Here is a 25306-nt window from a genome sequence, read left to right as displayed (position 1 = left end):
GACAGGGTAGATGCTGAGAGGTTGCTTCCCCTGGCTGGAGTGTCTAGACTAGGGGGCTCAGTCTCATGAGGAGGAATTTCTTTACTCAGAGGGTTGTGAATCTTTGGAATTCTCTGCCCCAGAGGGTTGTGGATGCTGAGTCTCTGGATATAATCAAGGCTGAGATAGATACATTTTTTGAGTCTAGGAGAATCAAGGAATATGGAGATCGGGTGGGAAAATGGAGTTGAGGTCAATGATTAGCCATGATCTTATTGAATGACGGAGCAGGCTCGAGGGGCCGTATGGTCTACTGCTGCTCCTATTTCTTATGTTATTACGAATGCTTCACGCATTCAGATATGGTGCCTTTAGCTTGGACTTTTTTTCGATTTTTCCCTTATGTCACCGTAGTCATAGATGCCCTATTACCTTTGTTGCTCTCTATGTCCCTTCCTGGCCCACTCTGCTTATTTTTCCCAAAACTCTGCTCTAGAGTCTTGACATTTCTCTTGCTAGATGTATTGGTCCGGTATTTGAAGGGAATATTCGCAGTACTTATCCAATTCCCTTTTGACAGCCACAATTTTAGTGGTGAAAAACACAAATTGAAAACTTGCACCAAATAGGGTTAACAACCAATTATTCCAAGCATTCAACCCCTCCTGTTGGGGCCAACCCTGTGAATACTCCCTTCAATTCCCGGACCAATATATCTAGGGCTTCACATGTTGCAGAAACATTGTTCTCTGTGGGAGATTTTTTTGACACATGTGTGAAAGCACGTGCCGCCGAGGCGCCGAAGTTGTGATTGACACAAGGGCGTCCTCCAATCAGCAGGCTTCGAGGGGAAGACCGCCTCCATTTGGAACCCTGCGTCACAATGCACCTGAACCAATGGGCGCCGCCGAGGGGCGGGGCCAGCAGTCCAGGCAGACTTGCGCCTGAGAAAACCCACTTACCGGGAAAAAATGAGACGAGAGTCTAACCGGGTAAGAGAGAGAGAAAAAATACAAATTATTTGAATGGAAGAAAAGTGAATAAAAAGTAGGGAAAGGAGAGTGGGTGGGGAGCGGAAATAAAACAAAGCAGCAGAAAAAAAAATAAGGGGAAGTGTGTGGCTCGTTTAAATGTTTATTTCTCTTTGAAAAGAATGAATGATCCTTGCAATGTTGCTGGTGTCTGCAGTGCATTGAGTGGTGAGAGGGGGCTTGTGGTGTCTGCTCGCCAGCGCTCCTGCGGGGGACACTCCTCCTCCTGCCCCCGGAAACAAATGTTTCGCTTTCGTTTGTCTGCTCAGTAACTTTGTAGCCTCTGAGATGGAACTGGCAACAATGTGTTCTTCCTCGTTATTTTGTAGCTTTTCTATGAGTGTCCTCTTCTTGCCATTTTAACTTTGTTTGTGGGCGGAGGTTGGAAATAATTGCATGAATGCATTGTAAATAGTCCGATGGGTGGAATTAAAAAAATGAAGCTTATTCAGATTTCAATCGGAAGTTTAAAAAAAATTGAAACGATTGAATGCATCTCTTTTGACTCCATCTAACTCAGGTGGTGGACCCCTCTTGCTCTTAAATCTCTTCGCAAGCAGGTTGTGATCACTTCGTCTCGAACCATTCTGCAAACCCCAGAAAGTTTATTATTGTCTCACATGTACACACACACACAACACACGTCCATCTTAACCCTTGCAACCGTTTCTCGCTGCATGCCATTGTAAATAAATGCCGCTTCCATTTTCTTTATTTGATCGGGAATTGTCAAATATACACACAACAGTTTGCATTAGGCGTTTTTTTTTTGCAAAGTTGCCTTTTGAGGACTGGAGCTGCAGGTGCCCTCCTGTCATGTTGCATCACACCGGCGGTTGTTGGTTGTGCGGGGGGGTTGCAATGAATGGTGATGTTATGAGCGCTAGAAACCAGCGAGCCAGTTTGTACAGCAAGTGCCCGAGCCACAATGTTGGCACTGGGTTTTAATATGGGAAAGTTTGCGAGGACCCTCAGGCAGTCTCGCAGACAGACAGCGCCGCGTAACGACGGGTTACCAAAGGTCAGGAGTGTCCCGGATCTAGGTTGGATCCAGTGTGCCTTTTTCAAAAAAAAGAAATGTCACGATGTTGAAAGTAGCAATGTCTCCCTGCAGCCTCTGATCTTCCAAAACTGTAGACACTCTCTCCAGAAACTTTCCCAAACTGCATCCCGCTCTGATTGCTATGCTCTTAGGAGCAAAATCCGCAGCAAAACGCTGGTCAGAAAGAACATCTGTGGTTTCTCTTTCCCTAAAAATTTGGGATTTAAAAAAAAATTGGTCCAATACATTTATTTGGATAATCAAAACAAAAGAGATCAAGGTAATTCATTTTTACAGCAAAGATACCAAAACATACATTGTTGCAGTAAAAGTTTTTTTTTGAGGGGGTGGGGTTCAGATGCCATTGGGTTAGTTGAGAAGTAGTTCATGTTGTTTGATATTTTGTGGGCAGAAAGGTTAAATTTGCGAAGTTCTTTTGCGTTAAAAGTTGGATATTGTACCCGGTTGAATGGAGATCCAAATTATCCACCAGGGAAAATTTTTATCAAGGCCTTTTTTTGGTTGTGTAGGGATTTTTTTGCACATGTAGTGCTGATGTTTTGTTTCTTATTCAGAAGATGCGTGTGGTCATTTTGATGAGAGCTTGTTTTGAAGCAAATTGCTTGTAGTGTCGAGAGATGTGGAGCCTAGGAGTTTGAGGGGAATCGATGTCGGATTCATTCATTTTAAGTACCTCCTGTTGCATAATGATGCCGCTAGTACAGTGATTTCGTGTTGTTCGTTTGTGCATTCGTGTGTTTTGCAACTCGAAGTCTGGTGAATTGTTTAAAATCGAGTGCGAAAGAAATAAAAAAAAACATTAAACTTGGGAATTCGTTTTTGATTTTCCATGTTTCTAGGCTTGTGTAATTTTGTCAAAATGCATCACCAACAGCGAATGGCTGCCTTAGGGACGGACAAAGAGCTGAGCGATTTACTGGATTTCAGTGCGGTAAGAGAACCCATTCATGGCAGGTGGTGAGATGGCGAGTGCACGGCAAAGATCTCAAGTACAGCCAGGGGTAGCCGAGAGGAGCGTTGCCAGTTAAGACAGTAGCACTTTCCTCCTGGCCTTTCGTAATGCTCTGTGTATTTAGCAATATCTGCACAATAAGAAACTTCCCAAGCCAAAAAAATAAATAAATAAACAAGTCACATAACAGTCCACTCAATTCTAATCCTGCGATGTGCTAACAATTGTTTTCGAAGATCGCGTTTAAATAGGGCACTTTTGAGGCTGCTGGAGGAATATCTTCTCTGAGAAATGGGTTTCGGAAGTTTGGTCAGGAGAGTAGTGCCAGGCGGAAATATAGCCGGTGGCGATTTCAACCCTTTTCTCTTTTTTTTGTTGCTTTTCTCTCTCCCTAACGTTTGTGCTCGCAGATAAGTGGCTCCAAGAGTTAATCGGTAATCAAATCCAGTACTCGTGAAAAAGGGGCGCAGGCGTGTCTATGGTAAGATCTGTGCGACTAAGTGCCGCGAAACTTTTCATACCGACTTTTGTTTTTATTTTATTTTTTTTAACCCCCACCCCCCCCCCCCCCCATGTTGATAGTGGAAACGAGTTGCCACTGCTGTGTTGCGTAAGAGAGGAGATGCTGTCTTTAAGTCTGGGATGAGAATCTGAAGCATTTTGTTGAGCAGTGACTTTTTTTTTTACAATTTTTATTATAATTTTATTTCTTGTAGATGTTTTCACCGCCTGTGAGTAGTGGGAAGAATGGACCAACCTCCCTGGGAAGTGGCCATTTCGGGGGCTCAAGTATGTAAATCACTACTTCGGTGTTTATATATATTTTTAAAAACAGATGTGTTTGTCTGTTCGGCATTTTCAGCTTTCTTTCCTAGGAATCTTTATCGATTCGAGTCAAGCACATTTGTCTTAACTTGCTTGGACTACTCTTCTAACCTGTCTTGTAACAGCAGTTGAACTAACTCGCTTGTGAACGGGGTATCTTCCACGTTAACTAACGGTGATTCGTTGCAATATTAACAGGAGTCGAGTTTTGATTTAGCAGGTCGTCCAGTATCGATTATTATTTTTAAAAAAATAACGAGGTATTAGTGAGGGTTAGTTAGACCTTTTGCAAAAAAAACCTTCTGTTTTCAATTACTGCAGCCTTATCATTGGCACTGAATGCATGTATGTATAAAATATCGTATATATTCTCTAAACAATAGTTGACCATTTTATGAAGTGAGTTGGGGGGACAGGGAGGCTACCTGTCTATTACAGGTATTTGTGCGGGAATGCTGCGAAGTAACTTGCTATGCAAGTCGTTGGATCAGGTCATTTGTTGCAAGGCTGATATGATTGATTCAGCAGTATTTGCAGAACCTTCAAAACTCAGTGATACCAATAGGATCGAGACTTTTATACATGATCGTTGAATTTTAGAAAAGTCACTCTTATAAATCAAATCTTGTTTAGATGCAAATAACACCTGCTACTTAGAAATTCATTTTAGTTGTAAAGGTTACACAGAGAATGTAAATCCTTGCTGCATAAGCATGCTTTAAAATTCTGAGGAATTCCTTCAATTTGTTTTGAATGAAAAAAATCAAAATGCATATTTAGATTTTTTTTTAAATTATACTTTTTTAATGCATAGTACACTTTTTTTTACTAAAAGCTATTTTTTTGACAGATTTCTGCTGGGTATATTAATTTCTTAGATGATTGAAGTAATGTTGTTCATGGCATATGTTGCATTTGTTTCAAACAAAATGCAGGAATACATTATTAACAAAGCTAAATAAAGTTTTGAAGTGGGGGAGGGAGGGAGGGAGAGCGAGAGAGAAAGAAAGAGAGATGGGTAGATCTGTTCTGGCTAATGTATTAAAATACCTTATAACATATAAAAGGAAGAAACTTTACAGACAAAATGTGATTTTCATACCCAAATATCAGGAAATTTGAAAGCTACATTGAAGAAAGAATCATACAGCATTTGAGATGCATGAACTAATATCGATTTATAGGTAATTTAGTGACTTTTGATATTTTTAGATGGCAACATGAAATGCAAAGATTTTTGACCCTCTCCCCTCTTTAATTTTGCACTGTCAGAGTTGTATGTGCTTTTGCATAGGGCATAATGTCACCAATTATTTTAAAAATGTGTTTGCACCAAATAAAAATGTAGTAGCAGTTGGATGGCATAGATGTTCAGAATTTGTGCAAAGGCAGCTGAAAACAGAAAATGTTCAGTTTTGATACACATTTTTTAAAGTGCTACAATGTAACATTGTAGTGCAGGTCTGTATTTAGATTTGTGCCAAAATGAAGAGTTCCTACTCTGAATTTCTGCAATTACTTCACATGGAAAAGTTGTGATTTTATTGTAATACGTTTGCAAATAGTTTACAAATTTTTCAAGCGTCTTAACCATCTGTATGCAAATCAGATGAATGGTTGTTTCTGTGAAATTGATTTGAAATTGACAAGTTAATTGAGATTCTGGGTGCATTTGCTTTAAAATGTATGGGATTGTTGCATGTATTGTGAATGCTTTGTAGAATTTTGTAATCTGTGGGTTTTGGTACTGTGTAGGCAAACTAATGCTTTATTAATGTGCTGTCTAATTCCAAAAAAGAAAAGTGACTAACAGTAATGTGCTAACAGTACAAACTAGACAAGGGATCAGAAACTCCAATATTTGTTAGGCTTGCTAATTATTTCTTAACGTTAGCGGTTTTTTCCATTACATGGCGATAATTGACAGGGACTCGGGTTTATGTATCAATTGAACTATGTTCTCTTTCCCCCCCCCCCCCCCCCACAATATTTAAGCACATGTAAACAGTTAAGTTATGGTTTGAATCTTATTTTTCCTGAACTGCACCATTTTTAGTGTAAAAAATCAAAGCTGTGATGAGAGGGTGATGATGCAGTCAGATTCTTCTTGCTAGGACAGGTGTATATTCCTTCATGGGATATATGGTTTTCTCAGACAGATGAAATGAAACACAACATTTACTCTTCTACACCAAACCCATTTACATATAAAATATCAATTGTGCGACCCATGTTATCTGAGGCATTTTTTTGTCTTGGTGATCTTTTTGTTTAAAAAAAAACAGTTGCATTTCCTGGAAGACCATTACTTAGTTATATTTTAAGCTCTTGAGTTCGTACCATGCAAATGAGTCTTTTTTGTCCTTTAAAGCCAATGGAATATTTATTAATCTCGCCACAACTATGTGTCGAAGGGAATTAATTTCTTGATGTGACAAATTTTACATTTTCTTATTTAAATATATTAAAAACCTTTTTTTTTAAAAAAAAAGCAGAGCCACAGTAATAAGTGGACTGTTAAAATGGGAAAACCCTAATAGTACACCCATCGATATTTTCCTGTGATTCCTGAGTGAGCGAGATATCTATATAATTGTGCTAAATTCTCAGTCTTTTCCTTGGCAGCTCTTCTCTTACTTACACTTGTTCTTTCTGGGTTGGGAGGGGATGCCGACGGTTCCTGTTACTGAATGACTTGTAAGAACATATTTTTATTTTTGCTTCATTTTCTGAAATCAACAGGAACAAATGTGAAAATATGTGTTACCTGTGTGTATTATAGGACAGTGTATAATATATTTCAATTAGCAACTGAAAGGCAAGAATGAAATCTAAAAGGAGAAATGTAACCACAATGGTTATTGTGTAGAAGGATAACTGATTTTGACTTGCAAATGCATTGTAGTCTAATGTATAATGACAATGTTGAATTAAAACTACAGATATTGTATTCAATTAGAAGGAATGAATACAGTGGATGTTGGTAAATTTCATGCTATTTTTTAATTGCTTGGTGGAGATAATTTTAGTATGTAGCTTGCATAGAATTTCAGTTTCTGATCTTGCATAATAGATACATTTTCCTCCTTCAATGGAAGCATAGCATTTGTTTCGTTTCAGAATATTAGTTTTTCTTCTTTCTCAACTGCAGTCTGTTTTCTCGCGGAATCTATCTATTTTCAGGAAGTATCATATTACAGTGTAGGTGGAATACACCATTATAATGTTCTTAGCTACTTATCACATCACTGTTATTTTATACAGTTATGTTGAATTAGGAAAATAACAAATAATAGCAAACCTATAATACAGAATAACATTTGTAAGAAATAAAGGTAGTGCTTTTTTGCAAGTTTTTACAAATATTTAAATTGTAGGATATCTGTAATAGTGATTAAAATTTCTGTTGCAAGTTTGTACAGAATATTTTTAATCTGGATGAACTTTTTTGTGGAAAAAGTTTTTTTTTTCTGTAAATTATATTTTTTAACTTTTAGAATGTTGATGCCTCTACAGTCCTGTAAAGGGTTAAATTGAGTAATTACGAGGAGCAAGATGACTCACTGTTGGTTCATTCCCTGATTGTTGCACTGTAAGCGTACAAGTCAGGCTGGCGGATTTGGCATGCCCCAACTATCAATTGTATGAGCAGTTGCATAGAACTGTGGACGGGTAGCCCAAAGGGTTTTATTTTTGTATTTCAAAAGGTTCTGACAGCATTCCTTGGCCTGGTGGGTTTAACGTTCCAATTTTGCTGCAAAAAAAAAGTACCTCCTAAAGATGTTTTGTACACGTTACCTTGACTTTCGAACTGTTTTATTTTTATGGAGATTTGCTTACTGTTTGTATTCCAAATAATTGAGGTGCCATAATATATTGATTGTCGGTGCTCAGGGGTGTAACCAAAAATTATGTAATGAAATGAACACAAACATCTTCATTATTTTCAGCACCTTGTGGGAAATATCTAAACTAGAAGTCTACCACAAATATATTTGTGTCTATAAGAGGGAAAGCCCATCCATTCCGATTTGCTTGACCCTGGAACTTGCCTTCAATTGTGCCATTCTATCTTTTGGCTGCTGAAAAAGATTGCCTGACAGCTTTTTGGCTAACCCCTGATATGAGGAGCACCATTAATCATGTCTGTTTTTTTCCCTCTCTTGGAAACGTAACCTCTTTTGTCCAAGTTAGAAGGCTTTGTTGTAATGTTTTATGTTCACACATCAGAATTAGCGCACGTAGTATGGTCTATGTTGACAATTCTGTTGGGGTGTTGAACGTGATGAACGGTGAGAGGGAGCAGGTCTTGCCTTTTTGAAATCACGAGTTGAAATGGGTGTAGTTTAGTTATGTTTCAAGACTAGTTCAGTTAATAGAAATAAAGAATGTTTATTAATATTGAAAATCCAGGTTAATCACAGCAAGAACCAACAGCTACATCGAAGTAGTTAATGGCTTGAATGTGGTAACTTGATCTAACAGTATGCATTCTTTTTCTGCATTGGATTATGGCCTGATTGAATTATTTTGCTAAAAAGAAATACACGGCTTGGTTTAGGGGACAAGCAAAGCCATACTGGTCTGTGGAATTGCTGATCAATTAGGAGCTGCATGGCATTCCTTTTTCCTTGCTGGTAATGTGAATTTTTGGATGGGTCACTGGAGCACACTGGTGGCTTGTCATGCTTCAGACTGAGATAACAGTTAATGACATGAATGTTTACACTGAGGTGTGTAGTAGGGAGCAGGAAAAATCAGTCCTCCTTTCCCTAAGCTCGCAATTTAGGGGACTGGAGTACTCCCTTCCCCGTTCTGAACGAAAACATAAATGTTTAACAGAACCAATAGGTTGGTGGGGTTGAAGCAGCAGTTGAGGAATTATGTTTGTGAATTTCTATGACCACAAGTATTTGTTTGGAATTCTGTGCTGGCATGGATGGAATAGTGGATGACCATTAGTTTCCCCGTTCCCGTTCTATTGTTCCAGATAACAAAACACAAGCGTACACAACATCCACTTATCTTGTTGCTCTACATCTGCGACTGAATTTTGTGCCGAGAGGAAAAGCAGTATTGTTGTTCGTATGATGATTTCTGTTTTGCTGCATTGTCACAACATTTGATTTATTTAAAAAATGTCCATTTCTGTCCTGTTAAAGGTGACTCCTCAGGCACAGTTATTTGGCTAAAATTCCTGGTTCTGTTTTTCAAAACGATTAGCCATGTTGGCTGATAAATTGCTACTCACTGTTTTTTGTTCAGGGATTGGCCTTTGAATAGAGATCTAATATTAGAGTATTTTTAATTGCTGGTCAGAAAAATTATTCTGTAGATGACAATTCTATTTAACATAAAAAAAATTGGAAGCAGCATAGAAAATTTGACTTCTGCAAAACTTGTCTTGTTGATCTACCACAGTTGCCCTGATTGGAGGGCAGTTATATTGGTGCACGTGGTGGTTTTGTCTGACATTTGCATATTTACTGCGTCTTTTATGTTGTGATATTTTCACAATTGATTTTGGCATCTTTCACAATTGTGCTCAAAGATCAGTGCAATCTTTCTTTAGAACTTTGACTCTTTTGCTTTGTTCCGAGCATGTTGTGAGCATGTTTTATATCAGTTACTTGTCTTCCTTGTGCTTGGTGCCTTTTTTCCCGAAGCCCCTCTTAATTTAACACTGGCTTTTTGCATATTTGCGAGCAACTTTTATCTTCTAGGAAGGATGTGTAAACCATTTGGATTGGACTTGACTTGCATTTAAGGTTTTAAAAAAAATCGTTTGATGTTTCCTTTTGATCTTTTCAGCTTGTAAAGAACTGTATATAGTATTAATTAAACTAAAGTAGCACTATGTTTTGGTGTATCTGGATCTTTTCTCTTTCTAATTTTTTTTTGTAAATCCCCCTCCTTTTGCCCCTGCTCTGTTGAAAGTTACAGCTTGGATTGGTGTGCATTTATTTCTACAGACATCTGATGCATCACCCAAGAGGTCTTTCTTCATGTCCTCACCTCTTGTTTGGGGAATTTCAGTAGTAGTCATAGAATAATGAGGAATGGGGGTGCTGAGGTCACGAGTAAGCCTCATTCCCCCCCCCCCCCCAGCTGAAAGCAGTATATTTAACCCATTGAAACACTGGGGAAGATTCAGTTATTTACTTCTTTGTTAAAGACAATAAACATGACTTGTCTTCAGGAAAATGCAAATGCTGATCCAATGCAACAAAGTTGGAACTTTAAAAAAAAAGAAAACTGTCTCTCTATAATTGGCAAGATATGCCTGAACAATATGCTCATCCTGATTTTTTTTCTCTCTCCCACTTCAGTAAAGTTTTCTGAGTAGTTGTGGAAAGTATTCATATTTTTTCAAGGGGCGGGGGAGCATAATAAAATTATCTTTTTAAAAAAAAAACAACAGGTCAAGGGGAAATATGTATAGGACAGCAGGAGCAGCAGTGTTGCTCTTATTAAGTTATGTGATGTAGATTTTTTTGGAAACATTAATAACACTGCTAGTGGAAAAAAAATTATATATTGCTGGTAGAATTTTTTATAATAAAGAATAAGGAAAGAAATGCTGAGAGCTGGTGAAAAAAATGTTCTTTAAAGGACCCTCCCTTTTAAAAATTGAAAGAGACAGTGTATTTATTTATTATAATAGAGATATTCCAATGCAGTTTTTATATGGTGTTTTTTCTATGCTTTTTCCCCATCTATTTTTCTCCTCTCCTGAAGGCGGAGACTCATGCTGGGAATTGGTTCTACTGGTGCTGGCCGTCTTCTGGTATCTTGTCTCTCTTTATGTGTGAGCTGGGGTAGTGAACGTTGGCAGCCCAATTCTGTCTTCACATGATATTGTCGTGCACTTTCCAGCATCAATGAATAGAAACCAGAAGTGGGAATCCCAGAATCATTAAATGGTTGCAGCACAGAAGGAGGTCATTTGGCCCGTCGAGCCCATGCTGGCTTGCTGCAAGTGCTAGTCCCAATCCCCCGCCCTTTCCCCATAGCCCTGCAATTTTTTCTTCTTCAGGTACTTATCCAATTCCCTTTTGAAAGCCATGATTGAATCTGCCTCCACCACCCTCTCAGGCAGTACATTCTAGATCCTAACCACGTAAAAAAGTTTCCCCTCATGTCATCTTTGGTTCTGCTGCCAATCACCTTAAATTTGTGTCTTCTGGTTCTCGACCCTTCCACCAACGGGAACAGATTCCTCTCTGTCTAGACCCCTCATGATTTTGAACACCTCTATCAAATTTCCTCTCAACCTTCTCTGCTCTAAGGAGAACAACCCCAGCTTCTCCAGTCTGTCTATGTAACTGAATTCATTCCTACAACCATTCTTGTAAATCTTGCCTGCACCCTCTCCAAGGCCTTTACATCCTTCCTAATGTGCGGTGCCCAGAATTGGACACAATACTCCAATTGATGTCAGACCAGTGTTGTATAAAGGTTCATCATAACTTACTTGCTTTTGCACTCTATTTATGAAGCCCAAACACCCTGTATGCTTCTTTAACTGCTTTCTCAGCCTACCCTGCCACCTTCAACGATTTGTACACATATACCCCTAGGTCCCTCTGTTCATGCACCTCCTTTAGAATTGTACCCTTTAGTTTATATTGCCTCTCCTCGTTCTTCCTACCAAAATCACTTCGCACTTTTCTGCGATAAATTTCATCTGTCACGCGTCCACCCATTCCACCAGCCTGTCTATGTCCTCTTGAAGTCTAACACTATCCTCCTCACTGTTCATTATGCTTCCAAGCCCTGGCAATTAGGTTCTTGAACCCAGACAACACATTCCTATTTGAGCTTAAATTTCTTAGTTGCTGGTTTGTCCTATTTGTATTTTGTTGGTTTGGAAAGGTCTGTCCTTGGATGTTATCACTCACTGGTGGATGAATCTTAGAACACCAAGATCTGTAAGCAACTTCAACTATATGCAAATTAATAGAAACATGCATGTAAACTTTATATGCGGCCCCTGACACTGGTATTCACCTATGTAACTCACGACAAAACATTGGACAAACCCTGCTTTAAGGCCACGTCAAGGTTTTGTTTATTGCTTAACCAAAAAGACCAAAATATTGTAGCCAGGTCACTAAATATACTAAAAAAAACACAATCATGTTTTGAAGGGTGTGCTTTGTTGATGCACATTTCTCTGTTATAGGAGGGGATTCTTTAGTCTTTGGTTGATTAACTTAACTAGAAGCAAGCAGTACATATTGTTATTTTGCTTTTGCTATGTGTCAGCTGTTGCTGAGTGGTAGGACTCTCGCCTCTAAATTGCAAAGTTGCGGTTTCAAGACCCACTCCAGAGCATTGTGCACATAATCTAGACTGACACATCAGTGCAGCGCCGAAAAGATGCCATCTTTTGGATGCCTGCTCAGGAGGACCTAAAAGATCTCATAGCACTATTCGAAGAAGTGCAGTGGAATTTCTCATGGTGTCCTGGCCAACATTTATCCCTTAACCAACACCACTAAAACAGATTATCTCTGCTTACTGTGCCCTCATTACATCAGTGACTACACTTCAAAAGTAATTCATTGGCTGTGAAGTGCTTTGGGTTGTCCTGAAGACCGGAACGGCTCTATATAAATGCAAGTTCTCCTTTGTATAATACAGAGACAAGATAATATTTCCATGGAAAACCTTCATTGTATCTGCCTTCTAAATCTATGTGATAACCTTAGCTTGATGGAATCTGCGATTATCAGATGTTGACCTGTAGAGAACGAACGTCCAGAAAGTTGTTTGGAGATGGTAGGAATGCTTTACTTTTTGTTTCTGGTCATTGCACATTGATTTCTTCTAGAAGTTGTAAAATGTTTATTTGTTTAATTTACACCGGCCCCAATGTAAAATATTTTCAAGAACAGGCTGCTGTTGAAATATTTCTCTTTTTTTTTTCTTTTCTCCACCCTTCACCCTCCACAAGAAAATATTAAATATTGCTCCTGATTGCTGTTTAGTGAAAGCTTCTAGAAAATATGTACACAAGAATGCTGGATGAGGATTGGTTTGAGCTATTTGTGATGGCCTATGATGCACTCGTTTTTAACTTCACTCACGAATAATGAGCACTTGAGGTGGACAGCAATGGTGGTATTGTCACGAGTTAGTGCCTTCAGGAGAGGAAGGGAAGACAAACCATTTCCACTTCCACCAAAGTCCCAAGATGATCTCTTTTGGTTTGAGAGTTTTGTCAAAGAACTAATTGTGTTTGCCCCAGCAAAATAGAGAGAATGCACATATTTATCAAAATAAAGTCAGAGCTAAACTAGTGCCATAGTTTTTACTTTTGAAGATGAACTTGAAATGTTCCGCTTCAGAAAAATAAAGATCACAAAAGATAAGTTCAGATGAGAGCCATTCAGCTCATTTGGCTCAACCTTGTATAAAAAACTTCTGGTCTCGCCATTACAGCATCCAGCTGCCTATATAATGGTTTGAGGGTTTTTACCTACCCAGAAGTTCATTCCAGGAACTATTCAGTCGTTTATGTGGCGAAGTTCATCTAGACATCAATCCTGAACTAGCCTTTTAACAGATTGTACCGATGTCCCCTTGTCCAATAGTTATGATTTGATTTACCCTTAACCTTTTCTATTCTACTTAGTACTTGCATACCTTCCATAAGGTTCCATTTCAGTCCTTTTAAGGTTGAAGAGTCTGAGGCAACCTTGACTCGTAGCTCAGTTGCCTTGTAGCTATGGACTTGTAAGGGGTACTCTTCTGAGTCTGTGCTGCTGATGGCATGGCTCACATGAACCATGGCTGAGTTTCCAATTTGCACTTTTGGCAGACAAGTGTGGTTCCTCTAGATGTTTTGTTTAATTTATCTCCCTGCCCCTGCCCACCCCACCCCTCTCCCCACCATATGAAATATTTTCAGGATCAGGCTGCTGTTGAAATATTTCTCTCTTTTCTCTACCCTCTGCAAGAAAATATTAAATATTGCTCCTGATTGCTGTTCAATGAACGCTCCTAGAAATTATGTACACAAAATGCATGTCTTCAGGACAACCCAAAGTGCTTCACAGCCAATTAATTACTTTTTAAGTGTCGTCACTGATATAATGTGGGCGCAGTCAGCAGAGATATTATTTATCATAAAATTGGCCCACACTCTCTTGATTTGGCAATATAGTATTCTATCTGCTTTGTTTGCTGCTTTAGAATGAATGGACATGATAACTGTTAACCATCCAGGACAAAGCAGTCCACTTGATCGGCACCTTATCCACCAGCCTTAAACATCCACTCCCTCCACCATCAGCATCCCGTGGCTGCAGTGTGCGCAATCTACAGGATGCACTGCAGCATCTCACCAAGGCTTCTTCAGCAGCCCCATCAAAACCTGCGACCTCAACCACCTAGAAGGACAAGGGCAACAGGCGCATGGGACACCATCACCTCCAAGTTTCCTTGCAAGTTATACGCCATCCTGAGTTGGACATATATTGCCGTTACTTTATCATCACTGGGTCAAAATCTTGGAAATCCCTACTCAACAACACTATAGGAGCACCTTCATGGACTGCAGCGGTTCAAGTAGGCGGCTCACCGTCATCTTCTCTGGGCAGCTAGGAATGGGCAATAAATACCCGCCTTACTGGTGATGCCTTCGTTCTCAGAATGAATAAATAAAATCTATTGTCACTCTTTTATCTTTCTGTCTCTTCCATTGAGTAACTTGTTTCATTTAGCTTGTGTTGGATCTCATCTACCATAATTCTACCCACATAGATTTTATCTAGGTCCTTCTGTGGTTCCTTAGCTTATCCCACTAGACACATCAGCCCTCCTTCCCTCTCCCCAATTTAGTATAATCTATGAATTTGACTAACTTGCATTGCTTTTTGAATCCAAATTATTTATGTAAATGATCACAAATCTCCCTATTGAATCCTTCAGTGGCGTGACTGTCTCACTCCATTGATTCTCAGCAATGCTTGATTTTTCAATACCCTAATTCTCCAAGGTTTTGATCCAGAAATTGCTCGTGCCAGTTAATTAGACTTCTGCAGATGACTCATTGGTCCATTGGCGAACCTTAAGCTCTCCATTTCAGCTGTGGGGCACACAAGCCAAGCACAACTTGCTGGGAGGAGAGAGAAAGGAAAGCAAAATTGAATGGGGCTCGTCAGGTTGTGCTTCAATACATGGTGATTGCATGATCTGGGAGGGATTAGCAAGGTGAAAGAGAATCCATGACCTTGAGGGATTGGTTCACTTGCACTGTGGTGGTTTGGGTTAATATACCATCATAAAATAACTGTTTACAGTGTACATAGTTGGTGTACAGTGGTTGCAGAAATTACATAGGGAAATTTACCATAATATATTTTTATTTCTGGGAATGGAAACTGAAACTGAAGTCATTCATTTTTTTAAGCGATCTTCTGCAACTCTCCATGGACAGGAAAAGGCTGAGGTTTTAGGGGTCTATGTTCTAACATTAGCTTGGCAGTTGGGAACGTGTAGTGATCATTTTAAAATGCACAATTAAACCAGATTCCCACACACCCACTCCTAGATTTAAGTGGTTGTTTAAGTTGCCCAAAGTGGGCAATTTATTAATTTAGCTAGTGATTCAATCAAATAGGAAAGGTTATGTTCATTTGGAGTTGCTGCAAAGAAGGTTGCTTTAAATCTTGTGTAATATTGTTGCAGATTTTACATTTATTCAACTGTCAATTTTACATTGATACACTTTCAAATAACTTAATTTAAAAAAAACTTGTTGAGCTGTTCACACTTGTACATCTGGCGGAAAAACCCTTGCTGGTTCCGATTGTGCAGATGGGTTACAGTCATAGACTTGTATCAGTCAGTGTCTAGACTGGTGTTAACCAAGGAAACTTCTCAATGGTGAGTCATATTAGTTAAAATTTAACAATCCTCGTTTTGTAAATATGCTTAGTATAGATCCAAGGGGACTTTGCATTTCCTTTGAGCTTCCTTCTCCCATAGTGAAGGTAATTCATCTTTACCTGCCTCTGCTGAGGTGCCAAATGGGTTTTATGCTCCGAAGATCAATAGAAATTGGTTATTTGACAAGTAGCGATTTCTGTAGCATGGAATGTGCCATTGACTTAGTAGGTGGCATCATCTCATCGCCAGTTTCAAAAAAAATCCACGTCCTAGATATTTTAATGGTTGGCACAAAAATATCCACTTCTAGTTATGGTTGTGTCAGCTATTACTCTTTGTAATAATCAAGTGTCTTAAACAGCTTTTATATTCTTCAGCCACTTACTCCCATTGTGCAGTCTCCCACAAACGCCAGTCAGATCAACATAAACCTATCGGATCTTTTTAGAATGAGGGAAGATCTGTTTTTGACTAGGACTTCCTTGCTGCCACTGGTCTTGCTTAAGAAGAGTAAATGCAGTGATGGCATCATTGCGCACAAATGTCTTCATCTCTGTAGTGACATCAAATCTCAGTTACGACATGTGCACATGCTTGCTGTACAAAATATTAAAGCCAGCCCTTTACATGTGTGGAGTGTTGAGTTGCCCACATTGCAGCTGTTTTACAGAAAGTATGACTGCATGTTGCAAATCTAAATCTGGGGGAGTGGCTCAATTATCTTGTCCTCCCAAGACCAGATCTGCAATTTAAAAGCAACTTTACGCACACATGCAGTGTTATCGCTAGGACATTGGTCAATCAGCAGTAATGGTCTGAAAGTTTTGTGCTATTTGAACTGTGGGAGGAAAAAATAACTCAGCAATACAATTATTGTATTTGTCTTGTCCTTGATTGCGTCTAGAGAGAGGATTTCCAGCTACATAACACTAGGATGAAGTGCCAATGGTTATATATCTTTCGCTAGTTTTGCTGCCGATGGGAGAAATTTCAGATGATGAAGTAGGAGCATCACATGAGTGTTGGCACAATATAATGTATATTCGCTTAATTGAAAATTGTCTTACATTGGTACCAATATACTATGCAAACTTAGTGACCATACCACAAGCAAAACAGTCAAGTCATGTTCAATTGGCAGCAGCCAATTTTCTAATAAAAGTACTTTTACTTCACACAAAGACTGGGATTAGTCATTATTTGTAAGGTGATACTGTTGTGATTTTTTAAAAGAAAACACCTTTGTAGACCAAAGGTTTCACTTCTCGATGCTGAACCTCTTTAATGTTATCAATTGAAAAATGTTACAGTAAAGCTGTGCGTGCCATTGGTTTTTTATAAACAATTACTGTATTTGTGTTCAAATTGCTCCTTAAGCTGACAAGTTCATGTGGCGGGTGTTCACACTGGAGACCTTATAATTTTCATGGCTGGCCTATAATTAGATGCATTTTCTAAGTATAATTTTGAAGACAAAATTCACAACATTTGGGAAAATGCTTTTATAGCTTCAATGTGTTTCTGTTAATGGTATAATTTAATTTTTGTGGGGATTCTTGTGTTTCAGTAAAAAGTTTTCCTTAAACAGCACCTCCTGTTTGTTTGTTTTGCTTTGGTTTCCTCCCCATTGCTGTGGGGCTTGAACAAATTTACATTTATTATGAGCAGTCTTCTGCAGAATTCTTTATGGGAAAATTAAGTTTGAATGGATTAGTGACATGTACTGTTTATGAAATTGCATAGCCTGTATGAATTTTTTCTTTTTCACTATGTCCCCTCCACCGGTCTTTTACACAAGTTCCTCAGTGAGGCCTACTCGGCATGAGCGAACCATCTTCTTAGTAACAGAAACTGCTGGAAGTACACAGTCTCAACACTCCATCAGGTCTGCCAATTACAGCCTGAAGAAGCTCCTTGTAGAACGCTCTAGGTCACTTTTTATAAAAGACTCCTCAGACCCAACACTGCCAATTCTAATGAAGGGTTACACCTGAAATATAAATCTGTCTGTCAGCTGATGACTGAACTATAGTGCCGTTTAAAGCATTTTCTGTTTATTTCATGTGTCCATCATAGTGGTTTTTCTGGAAGCTACTGCCGTATAGTATGTAGTGATTCCAATAGAGAGAGGTGGTGTGGTGAGTTTTATCGATGTATATGTTTGTTTGGCTGATTTCTTTATTAAAATCATTCATGGGTTTGGGTGTCGCTGGCATTTATTGCCCATCCCTAATTTCCCTTGAGAAGGTGGTGGTGAGCTGCCTTCATAAACTGCTGCAGTGTGTGTGGTGAAGGTACTCCCACAGTGCTGTTAGGTAGGAAGTTCCAGCATTGTGACCCACTGACGATGAAGGAACGACAATATATGTCCCTAGTCAGATGGTGTGTAACTTGGAGGGGAACTTGCAGATGGTGGTGTTCCCATGCGCCTGCTGCCCTTGTGCTTCTATGGTAGAGGTTGTGGGTTTGGGAGGTGCTGTCGATGAAGCCTTGGCAAGTTGCTGCAGTGCATCTTATAGATAGTACACACTGCAGCCATAGTGCGCTGGTAGTAAAGGGAGTGAATGTTTAAGGTGGTGGTTCAGGTGCCAATAAAGCGGGCTGCTTTGTCCTGGATGGTGTCGAGCATGTAGTTGGAGCTGCACTCATCCAGGAAACCAAGGCTTCAATGAGATCTGGAGCTGTGTGGTCCATTTTTGACATTTCTAATCTGGTATATTTGCTGCACTGTTTGTACATGTTTTATCCTAGTTTTGGCTTGATGAATAGATTTTATTAATCCATTTTTGAAAGGAGAACATAAGAACATAAGACCATAAGAAATTGGAGCAGGGTTAGGCCATTCGGCTCCTCGAGCCTGCTCTGCCATTCAATAAGATCATGGCTGATCTGATCATGGACTCAGCTCCACTTCCCCGCCCGCTCCCCATAACCCTTTATCCCCTTATCATTTATTCAATGCCCTAGCTTCCACAGATCTGAGGCAGCGAATTCCACAGATTTACAACCCTCCTGAGAGAAGAAATTTCTCCTCATCTCTGTTTTAAATGGGCGGCCCCTTAATCTAAGATCGTGCCCTCTAGTTCTAGTGTCTCCCATCAGTGGAAACATCCTCTCTGCATGCACCTTGTCAAGCCCTCTCATAATCTTCGACTTTTCGATAAGATCACCTCTCATTCTTCTGAATTCCAATGAGTTAGAGGCCCATCCTCCTCAACCTTTCCTCATAAGTCAACCCCCTCATGCCCGGAATCAATCTTATGTACCATCTTTGAACTACCTCCAAAGCAAGTATATCCTTTCATAAATATGGAAACCAAAACAGTATTCCAGGTGTGGCCTCACCAATACCTTATATAGCTGTAGTAAGACTTCGCTGCTTTTATACTCCATCCTCTTTGCAATAAAGGCCAAGATACCATTGGCCTTCCTGATCACTTGCTGTACTTGCATACTATCCTTTTGTGTTTCATGCACAAGTACCCCTAGGCCCCGCTGTACTGCGGCACTTTGCAATCTTTCTCCATTTAAATAATAACTTGCTCTTTGATTTTTTTTCTGCCAAAGTGCATGATCTCACACTTTCCAACATTATACTCCATCTGACAAATTTTTGCCCACTCACTTAGCCTGTTTATGTCCTTTTGCAGATTTTTTGTGTCCTCCTCACACCTTGTTTTTCCTCCCATCTTTGTATCGTCATCAAACTTGGCTACGTTACACTCAGTCCCTTCTTCCAAATCATTAATGTAGATTGTAAATAGTTGGGGTCCCAGCACTGATTCCTGTGGCACCCCACTAGTTACTGGTTGCCAAGCAGAGAATGAACCATTTATCCCGACTCTCTGTTAGTTAGCAAATCCTCTATCCATGCTAATACGTTACCCCCAACCCCGTGAACTTTTATCTTGTGCAGTAACCTTTTATGTGGCACCTTGTCAAAATGCCTTCTGGAAGTCCAAATACACCACATCCACTGGTTACCCTTTATCCACCCTGTTCATTACATCCTCAGCAAATTTGTCAAACATGACTTCCCCTTCATAAATTCTTGCTGACTCTACCTGACTGAATTTTGCTTTTCCAAATGTCCTGCTACTGCTTCTCTAATAATGGACTCCAACATTTTCCCAACTGCAGATGTTAGCCTAACTGGTCTATAGTTTCCTGCTTTTTGTCTGCCTCCTTTTTTAAATAGGGGTGGTACATTTGCAGTTTTCCAATTTGCTGGGACCGCCCCAGAATCCAGGGAATTTTGGTAAATTACAACCAATGCATCCACAATTCTTGCCGCTATTTCTCTTAAGACCCTAGTGTTATGTCGTGAATAAAGCAATGCGTCTGAATACTGTGTGTGAATGAGTGTGACCTTAGTCTCTTTATTCTAACTCCAGAGTACTGGTACAGCATGGGAGGCCTGCTTATATACAGTGCTCCCAAGGGATGCTGGGATCTCTTGGGATTCCAACAGATACACCCTCTGGTGGCGGTAGAATGCTGGTTACATAGGGTTGCATACATAACATCACTGCCTCCCTAAGTCAGTAGTACACTTATTTACAGGGTGAGACGATCTGGGGCTTTCCGCTCCCTAGTCGATCGTATTGGTACAAATGCAGGTGCCGGTGAGTTGGTTGGTTATTCGCTGGGCTGCTACGCAGCTGGGCTTGCTGGGTTGCTGGGGATGATGAGTTCAGCTTCCTGGTCAACCATGATGTTGGTTGCCACATGTGTGTGTGTGTCGGAGGGTTGAAATTGGTGGTGTCCTCTTCAGGTTGCTTGTGGCTGTCTGTGAATCGCAGTTTGATTTGGTCCAAATGCTTTCTGCAAGTTAGTCCATTTGCGAGTTTGACCTGAAACACCCTACTCCCTTCTTTGGCTATGACAGTGCCAGCAAGCCATTTGGGACCATGAGCATAGTTGAGTACAAATACTGGGTCATTGACTTAAATATCGCGTGACAAATTTTCGTGATCATGGTACATGCTTTGTTGATGCCGCCTGCCCTCGACGTGATCATGGAGATCAGGGTGGACGAGAGAGAGCCTTGTTTTGAGCGCCCTGTTCATGAGCAGCTCGGCTGGGGGAACCCCGGTGAGCGAGTGGGGTCTAGTGCGGTGGCTGAGCAGGTCTCGGGATAGGCGGGTCTGCAGGGTGCCTTCCGACACGCGTTTCAAGCTTGCTTGATGGTTTAGACTGCCCGTTCTGCCTGGCCATTGGATGTGGGCTTGAACGGGGCAGATGTGACGTGCTTGATCCCATTCCTTGAATTCTGTGCTGGTGAAGCAGGGCCCATTGTCGCTGACAAGGACATAAGGCAGGCTGTGCATGGCAAACATGGCTCGTAGGTTTTCGATGGCGGCAATGGATGTGCTTACAGACATTATTACACACTCAATCCATTTTGAATAAGCATCCACAACAACCAAGAACATTTTGTCTAGAAACGGGCCAGCGAAGTCAACGTGGATCCTATACCACGGTTTGGAGGGCCATGACCACAAACTTAGCGGTGCCTCCCTGGGTGCATTGCTCAGTTGAGAGCAAGTGTTGCATTGGCGCACGCAAGACTCCAAATCTGAGTCGATGCTGGGCCACCACACAAAGGATCTGGCTATAGCTTTCATCATTACTATGCCTGAGTGGGTACTATGTAGGTCACGTATGAACATTTCCCTGCCTTTCTTGGATAAAACCACGCGATTACCCCACAAAAGACAGTCCGCCTGTATGGACATTTCGTCTTTACGCCACTGGAATGGCTTGATCTCTTCATGCATCTCCACTGGGACGCTGGACCAGCTCCCATGGAAGACACAGTTTTTTTTTACAACGGACAGTAAAGGATCCTGGCTGGTCCAGGTCCTGATCTGGCGGGCCGTAACAGGTGACTTTGTTTTCAGATGCATCCATCACTAAGAGCAAGTCTGCAGGCTGTGCCATTTCCACCCCGGTGCTGGACAATGGTAGCCGACTGAGGACATCAGCACAGTTCTCTGTGCCTCGCCTGTGGCGAATTACATAGTTATATGCAGAAAGTGTGAGCGCCCATCTTTGGATACGAGCAGAGGCATTGGTGTTGATACCTTTGCTCTCTGAGAATAGCGGTATGAGCGGCTTATGGTCAGTTTCTAACTCTAACTTAAGCCCAAACAGATACTGATGCATTTTTTTTTTACCCCATAAATGCATGCCAGAGCTTTTTCAATCATGCTGTAGGCCCTATCGGCCTTGGACAAGCTCGTGGACGCATAAGCAACCAATTGTAATGTTCTCGATTCGTTTGCTTGTAACACACACCCGACCCCGTACGAAGATGTATCGCAAGCTAGCACGAAACTTTTACAAGGATCATACAGGACAAGCAGTTTGTTGGAACATAACAGATTTCAGGCTTTCTCAAGAGCTGTCTCTTGTGATTTCCCCCATACCCAGTCATCTCCCTTGCGTAGCAACACATGTTCTAGCAAGGTGCTTAACCCGGATAGGAAATTACCAAAATAATTGAGTCCCAGGAACGACCACAGTTCCGTCATGTTCTGTGGTCTCGGCGCGTTTTTGATGGCTTCCGTCTTGGCGCCGGTGGGTCTGATGCCGTCTGCCGCGATTCTTCTCCCTAAGAACTCGACCGCAGGTACCAGGAAAACACTCTTCGAGCGTTTCAACTGGAGTCCCACACGATCTAGCTGACTTAAAACCTCTTCCAGGTTCTGCAAGTGTTCGATGGTGTCTCGACCTATGATCAATATGTCGTCCTGGAAAACCATGGTGCGTGGAACCGACTTTAGCAGACTCTCCATGTTCCTTTGAAAAATAGCCGCGGCCGATCGAATTCCAAACGGGCATCTATTGTAAATGAACAGACCTTTGTGCGTGTTGATGCAGGTGGGGCCTTTCAAAGATTCCGCCAGCTCCTGCGCCATGTAGGCCGAGGTCAGGTCGAACGTCTTTTCTCCTGCCAGCGTCACAAATAGGTCGTCTGCCTTGGGTAGCGGGTAGTGGTCCTGCAGCGAAAAACGGTTAATCGTTACTTTATAGTCCCCACAAATTCTGACCGTGCCATCGCCCTTGAGAGCCGGAACAATCGGACTGGCCCACTCGTTGAACTCCACCGGCGCAATGTTGCCCTCTCGTTGCAGCCTGTCTAGCTCGATCTCCACTTTCGCATCATGTATGGCACCGCCCATGCCTTGTGGTGGATGGGTCGCGTACTGGGAATCAAGTGGATCTGTACCTTCGCCCCCGAGAAACTTCAGATGCCTGGCTCAAACAACGACGGAAACTTGCTCAGAACCTGGGTACATGAGGCGTCGTCGACGCTCGGATATCGTCCCAGTTCTAGCGGATTTTTCCCAGCCAGCTTCTGCAGAACAGTGTGGGGCCATCTCCTGGTACAATCCATAGTGGGAGTTCGTGCACTGCTCCATTATAGGAGACCTTTACTGCGGCGCGCCAATTACAGGGATCAGCTCTTTGGTGTAAGTTCTCAGCTTGGTATGAATAGGGTTCAGCTTGGGCCTGTGTGCCTTGTTGCACCACAGCCTGTCGAAGGCCTTTTTGCTCACGATGAACTGACTCGCACCTGTGTCCAATTCCATGGATACTGGAATTCCGTTCAGTTCAACTCAACAGTGGTGGACATTTCATGGTGAAGGTGTGTACTCTGTACACTTCTGCCTCCTCGGTTTGAGTCTCTAGTTCAGTTTGATCCACCATGGATCGGTCATCCTCTGCAATGTGGTGGTTTGCAGCTCGTCTGCACATTCGCTGGAGGTGTCCCATTGTTCCACAGCCTTTGCACGCATAGTGTTTGAAGCGGCATTGATGGGCTCGATGATCACCTCCGCAGCGCCAACAAGGTGTCAATTGCCTCACATTAACGCTTGATGGCGGACTCTGAGTCATCTGAGGTCCTGCAGCTGCAGGCGTGTACATTCTGCCATATGCATTCCATTGTGTACAGTACTTGCTGAAACATCTTTATGCTGCGAAATTTGTTTGGTGTTATCACTGGTGGACATAAATGCCTGGGCTATCATTATGGCTTTGCTCAGGTTCGGTGTTTCAACAGTCAGTAGTTTGTGAAGGATAGCGTCATGGCCAATGCCAAGCACAAAAAAGTCTCTTAGCATTTGCTCCAGAAATCCATCGAATTCGCAATGTCCTGCAAGGCGCCTTAGTTCGGCAACACTCCACTTCCTGGCCTTCAGACCGTTGATGTGTGTAAAATCGATACCTCGCCATCAGAATGCTCTCCTTCGGATTTAGGTGCCCTCGGACCAGCGTACACAGTTCTTCATACGATTTGGTTGCTGGTTTCACCGGAGCAAAAAGATTCTTCATGAGGCCATAGGTTGTTGCACCGCAACGCACCGGTGAGGCGGATCGCCCTTCGTTTGGCAGCGTTCGCATTCCCTTCCAGCTCGTTGGTCGAGTCGCTGCACGAAGGCCTCCCAATCGTCCCCTTCTGAGAATTTCTCCAGGATACCAACAGTTCACTGCATTCTCTGCATGGTTCGTTATCCTGTCGCCAGTTGTTGTATCTTGAATAAAGCAATGTGACTGAGTACTGTAGATGTGAGTAAGTGTGACCTTATTCCAACTCCAAAGTACTGGTATAGCATGGGAGGCCTGCTTATTTACAGTGCTCCCAAGGGATGCTGGAATCCCTTGGGACTCCCAACAGATACGCCCTCTGGTGGTGGTAGAATGCTGGTTACATAGGGTTGCATACATAACACCTAGGATGCAAGCCATCAGGTCCAGGGGATTTATCTGCCTTTAGTCCCATTATCTTACTGAGTACCACCTCCTTAGTGATTGTGATTGTGTTAAGTTCCTCCCCCCTATAGTTCCTAGATTATCCACTGTCGGAATATTGTTAGTGTCCTCTACTGTAAAGACCGATACAAAATATTTGTACAGAGGTTCTGCCATCTCCATGTTCTCCATTACTAATTCCCTGGTCTCGTCCTCTAAGGGACCAACATTTGCTTTAGCTACTCTTTTCCTTTTTATATACCTATAGAAACTCTTGCTATCTGTTTTTATATTTTGCGCTTGATTCACTTAATATCCAAAAACCTAGCGATCTCTATCTTGAATATACTCAATGACTGAGCCACTACAGCCCTCTGGGGCAGACAATTCTACAGATTCACCACCCTCTGAGTGAAGCAATTTCTCATCATCTCAGTCCTAAATGGCCGACCCCTTATTCTGAAACTGTGACCCCTGGTCCCAGTCTCCTCAGCCTGTCAAGCCCTGTAAGAATTTTGTATGTTTCAATGAGGTCACCTCTCATTTTTCTAAACTCTAGAGAATATAGACCTAGTCTACTCAATCTTTTCTCTTCTTATCGGACAACCCCGCCCCCCCCATCCCAGGAATTAGTCTGGTGAAACTTCATTGCACTCCCTCTATGGCAAGTATATCCTTCCTTGGGTAAGGAGACCAAAACTGTGCACAATATTCCGATGCGGTCTCACCAGGGTCTTGTATAATTGCAATAAGACGTCTTTACTTTTACAGGTGTGACATCCGTAAACCTCGGGACCG

The 25306-nt window shown here is 41.5% G+C and overlaps 1 protein-coding gene across 12 annotated transcripts in view; it reads left to right on the top strand.

Moving 5' to 3' along the window:
• The first annotated feature begins 890 nt into the window (after positions 1 to 890).
• The window catches only part of LOC139238943 (transcription factor 4-like), a 652736-nt gene continuing 628320 nt past the window's right edge, over positions 891 to 25306 (top strand). For 3 of the 12 annotated variants that reach the window (XM_070867517.1, XM_070867511.1, XM_070867510.1), the window contains exons 1-2: positions 2125 to 2332; positions 3742 to 3814. In XM_070867517.1, the coding sequence (XP_070723618.1) occupies positions 2195 to 2332; positions 3742 to 3814 (211 nt within the window). In that variant the 5' untranslated portion in view covers positions 2125 to 2194. Of the gene's footprint in view, positions 972 to 2124; positions 2333 to 2425; positions 3005 to 3435; positions 3507 to 3741; positions 3815 to 25306 lie in introns of those variants that run through there. The other 9 variants (XM_070867518.1, XM_070867567.1, XM_070867512.1 and 6 more) reach the window with 7 other exon arrangements.

This window comes from Pristiophorus japonicus, chromosome 2 (genome assembly GCF_044704955.1).
Source record: "Pristiophorus japonicus isolate sPriJap1 chromosome 2, sPriJap1.hap1, whole genome shotgun sequence".
Classification (NCBI taxonomy): domain Eukaryota; kingdom Metazoa; phylum Chordata; class Chondrichthyes; family Pristiophoridae; genus Pristiophorus; species Pristiophorus japonicus.
This window is presented reverse-complemented; position numbering and strand designations above follow the sequence as displayed.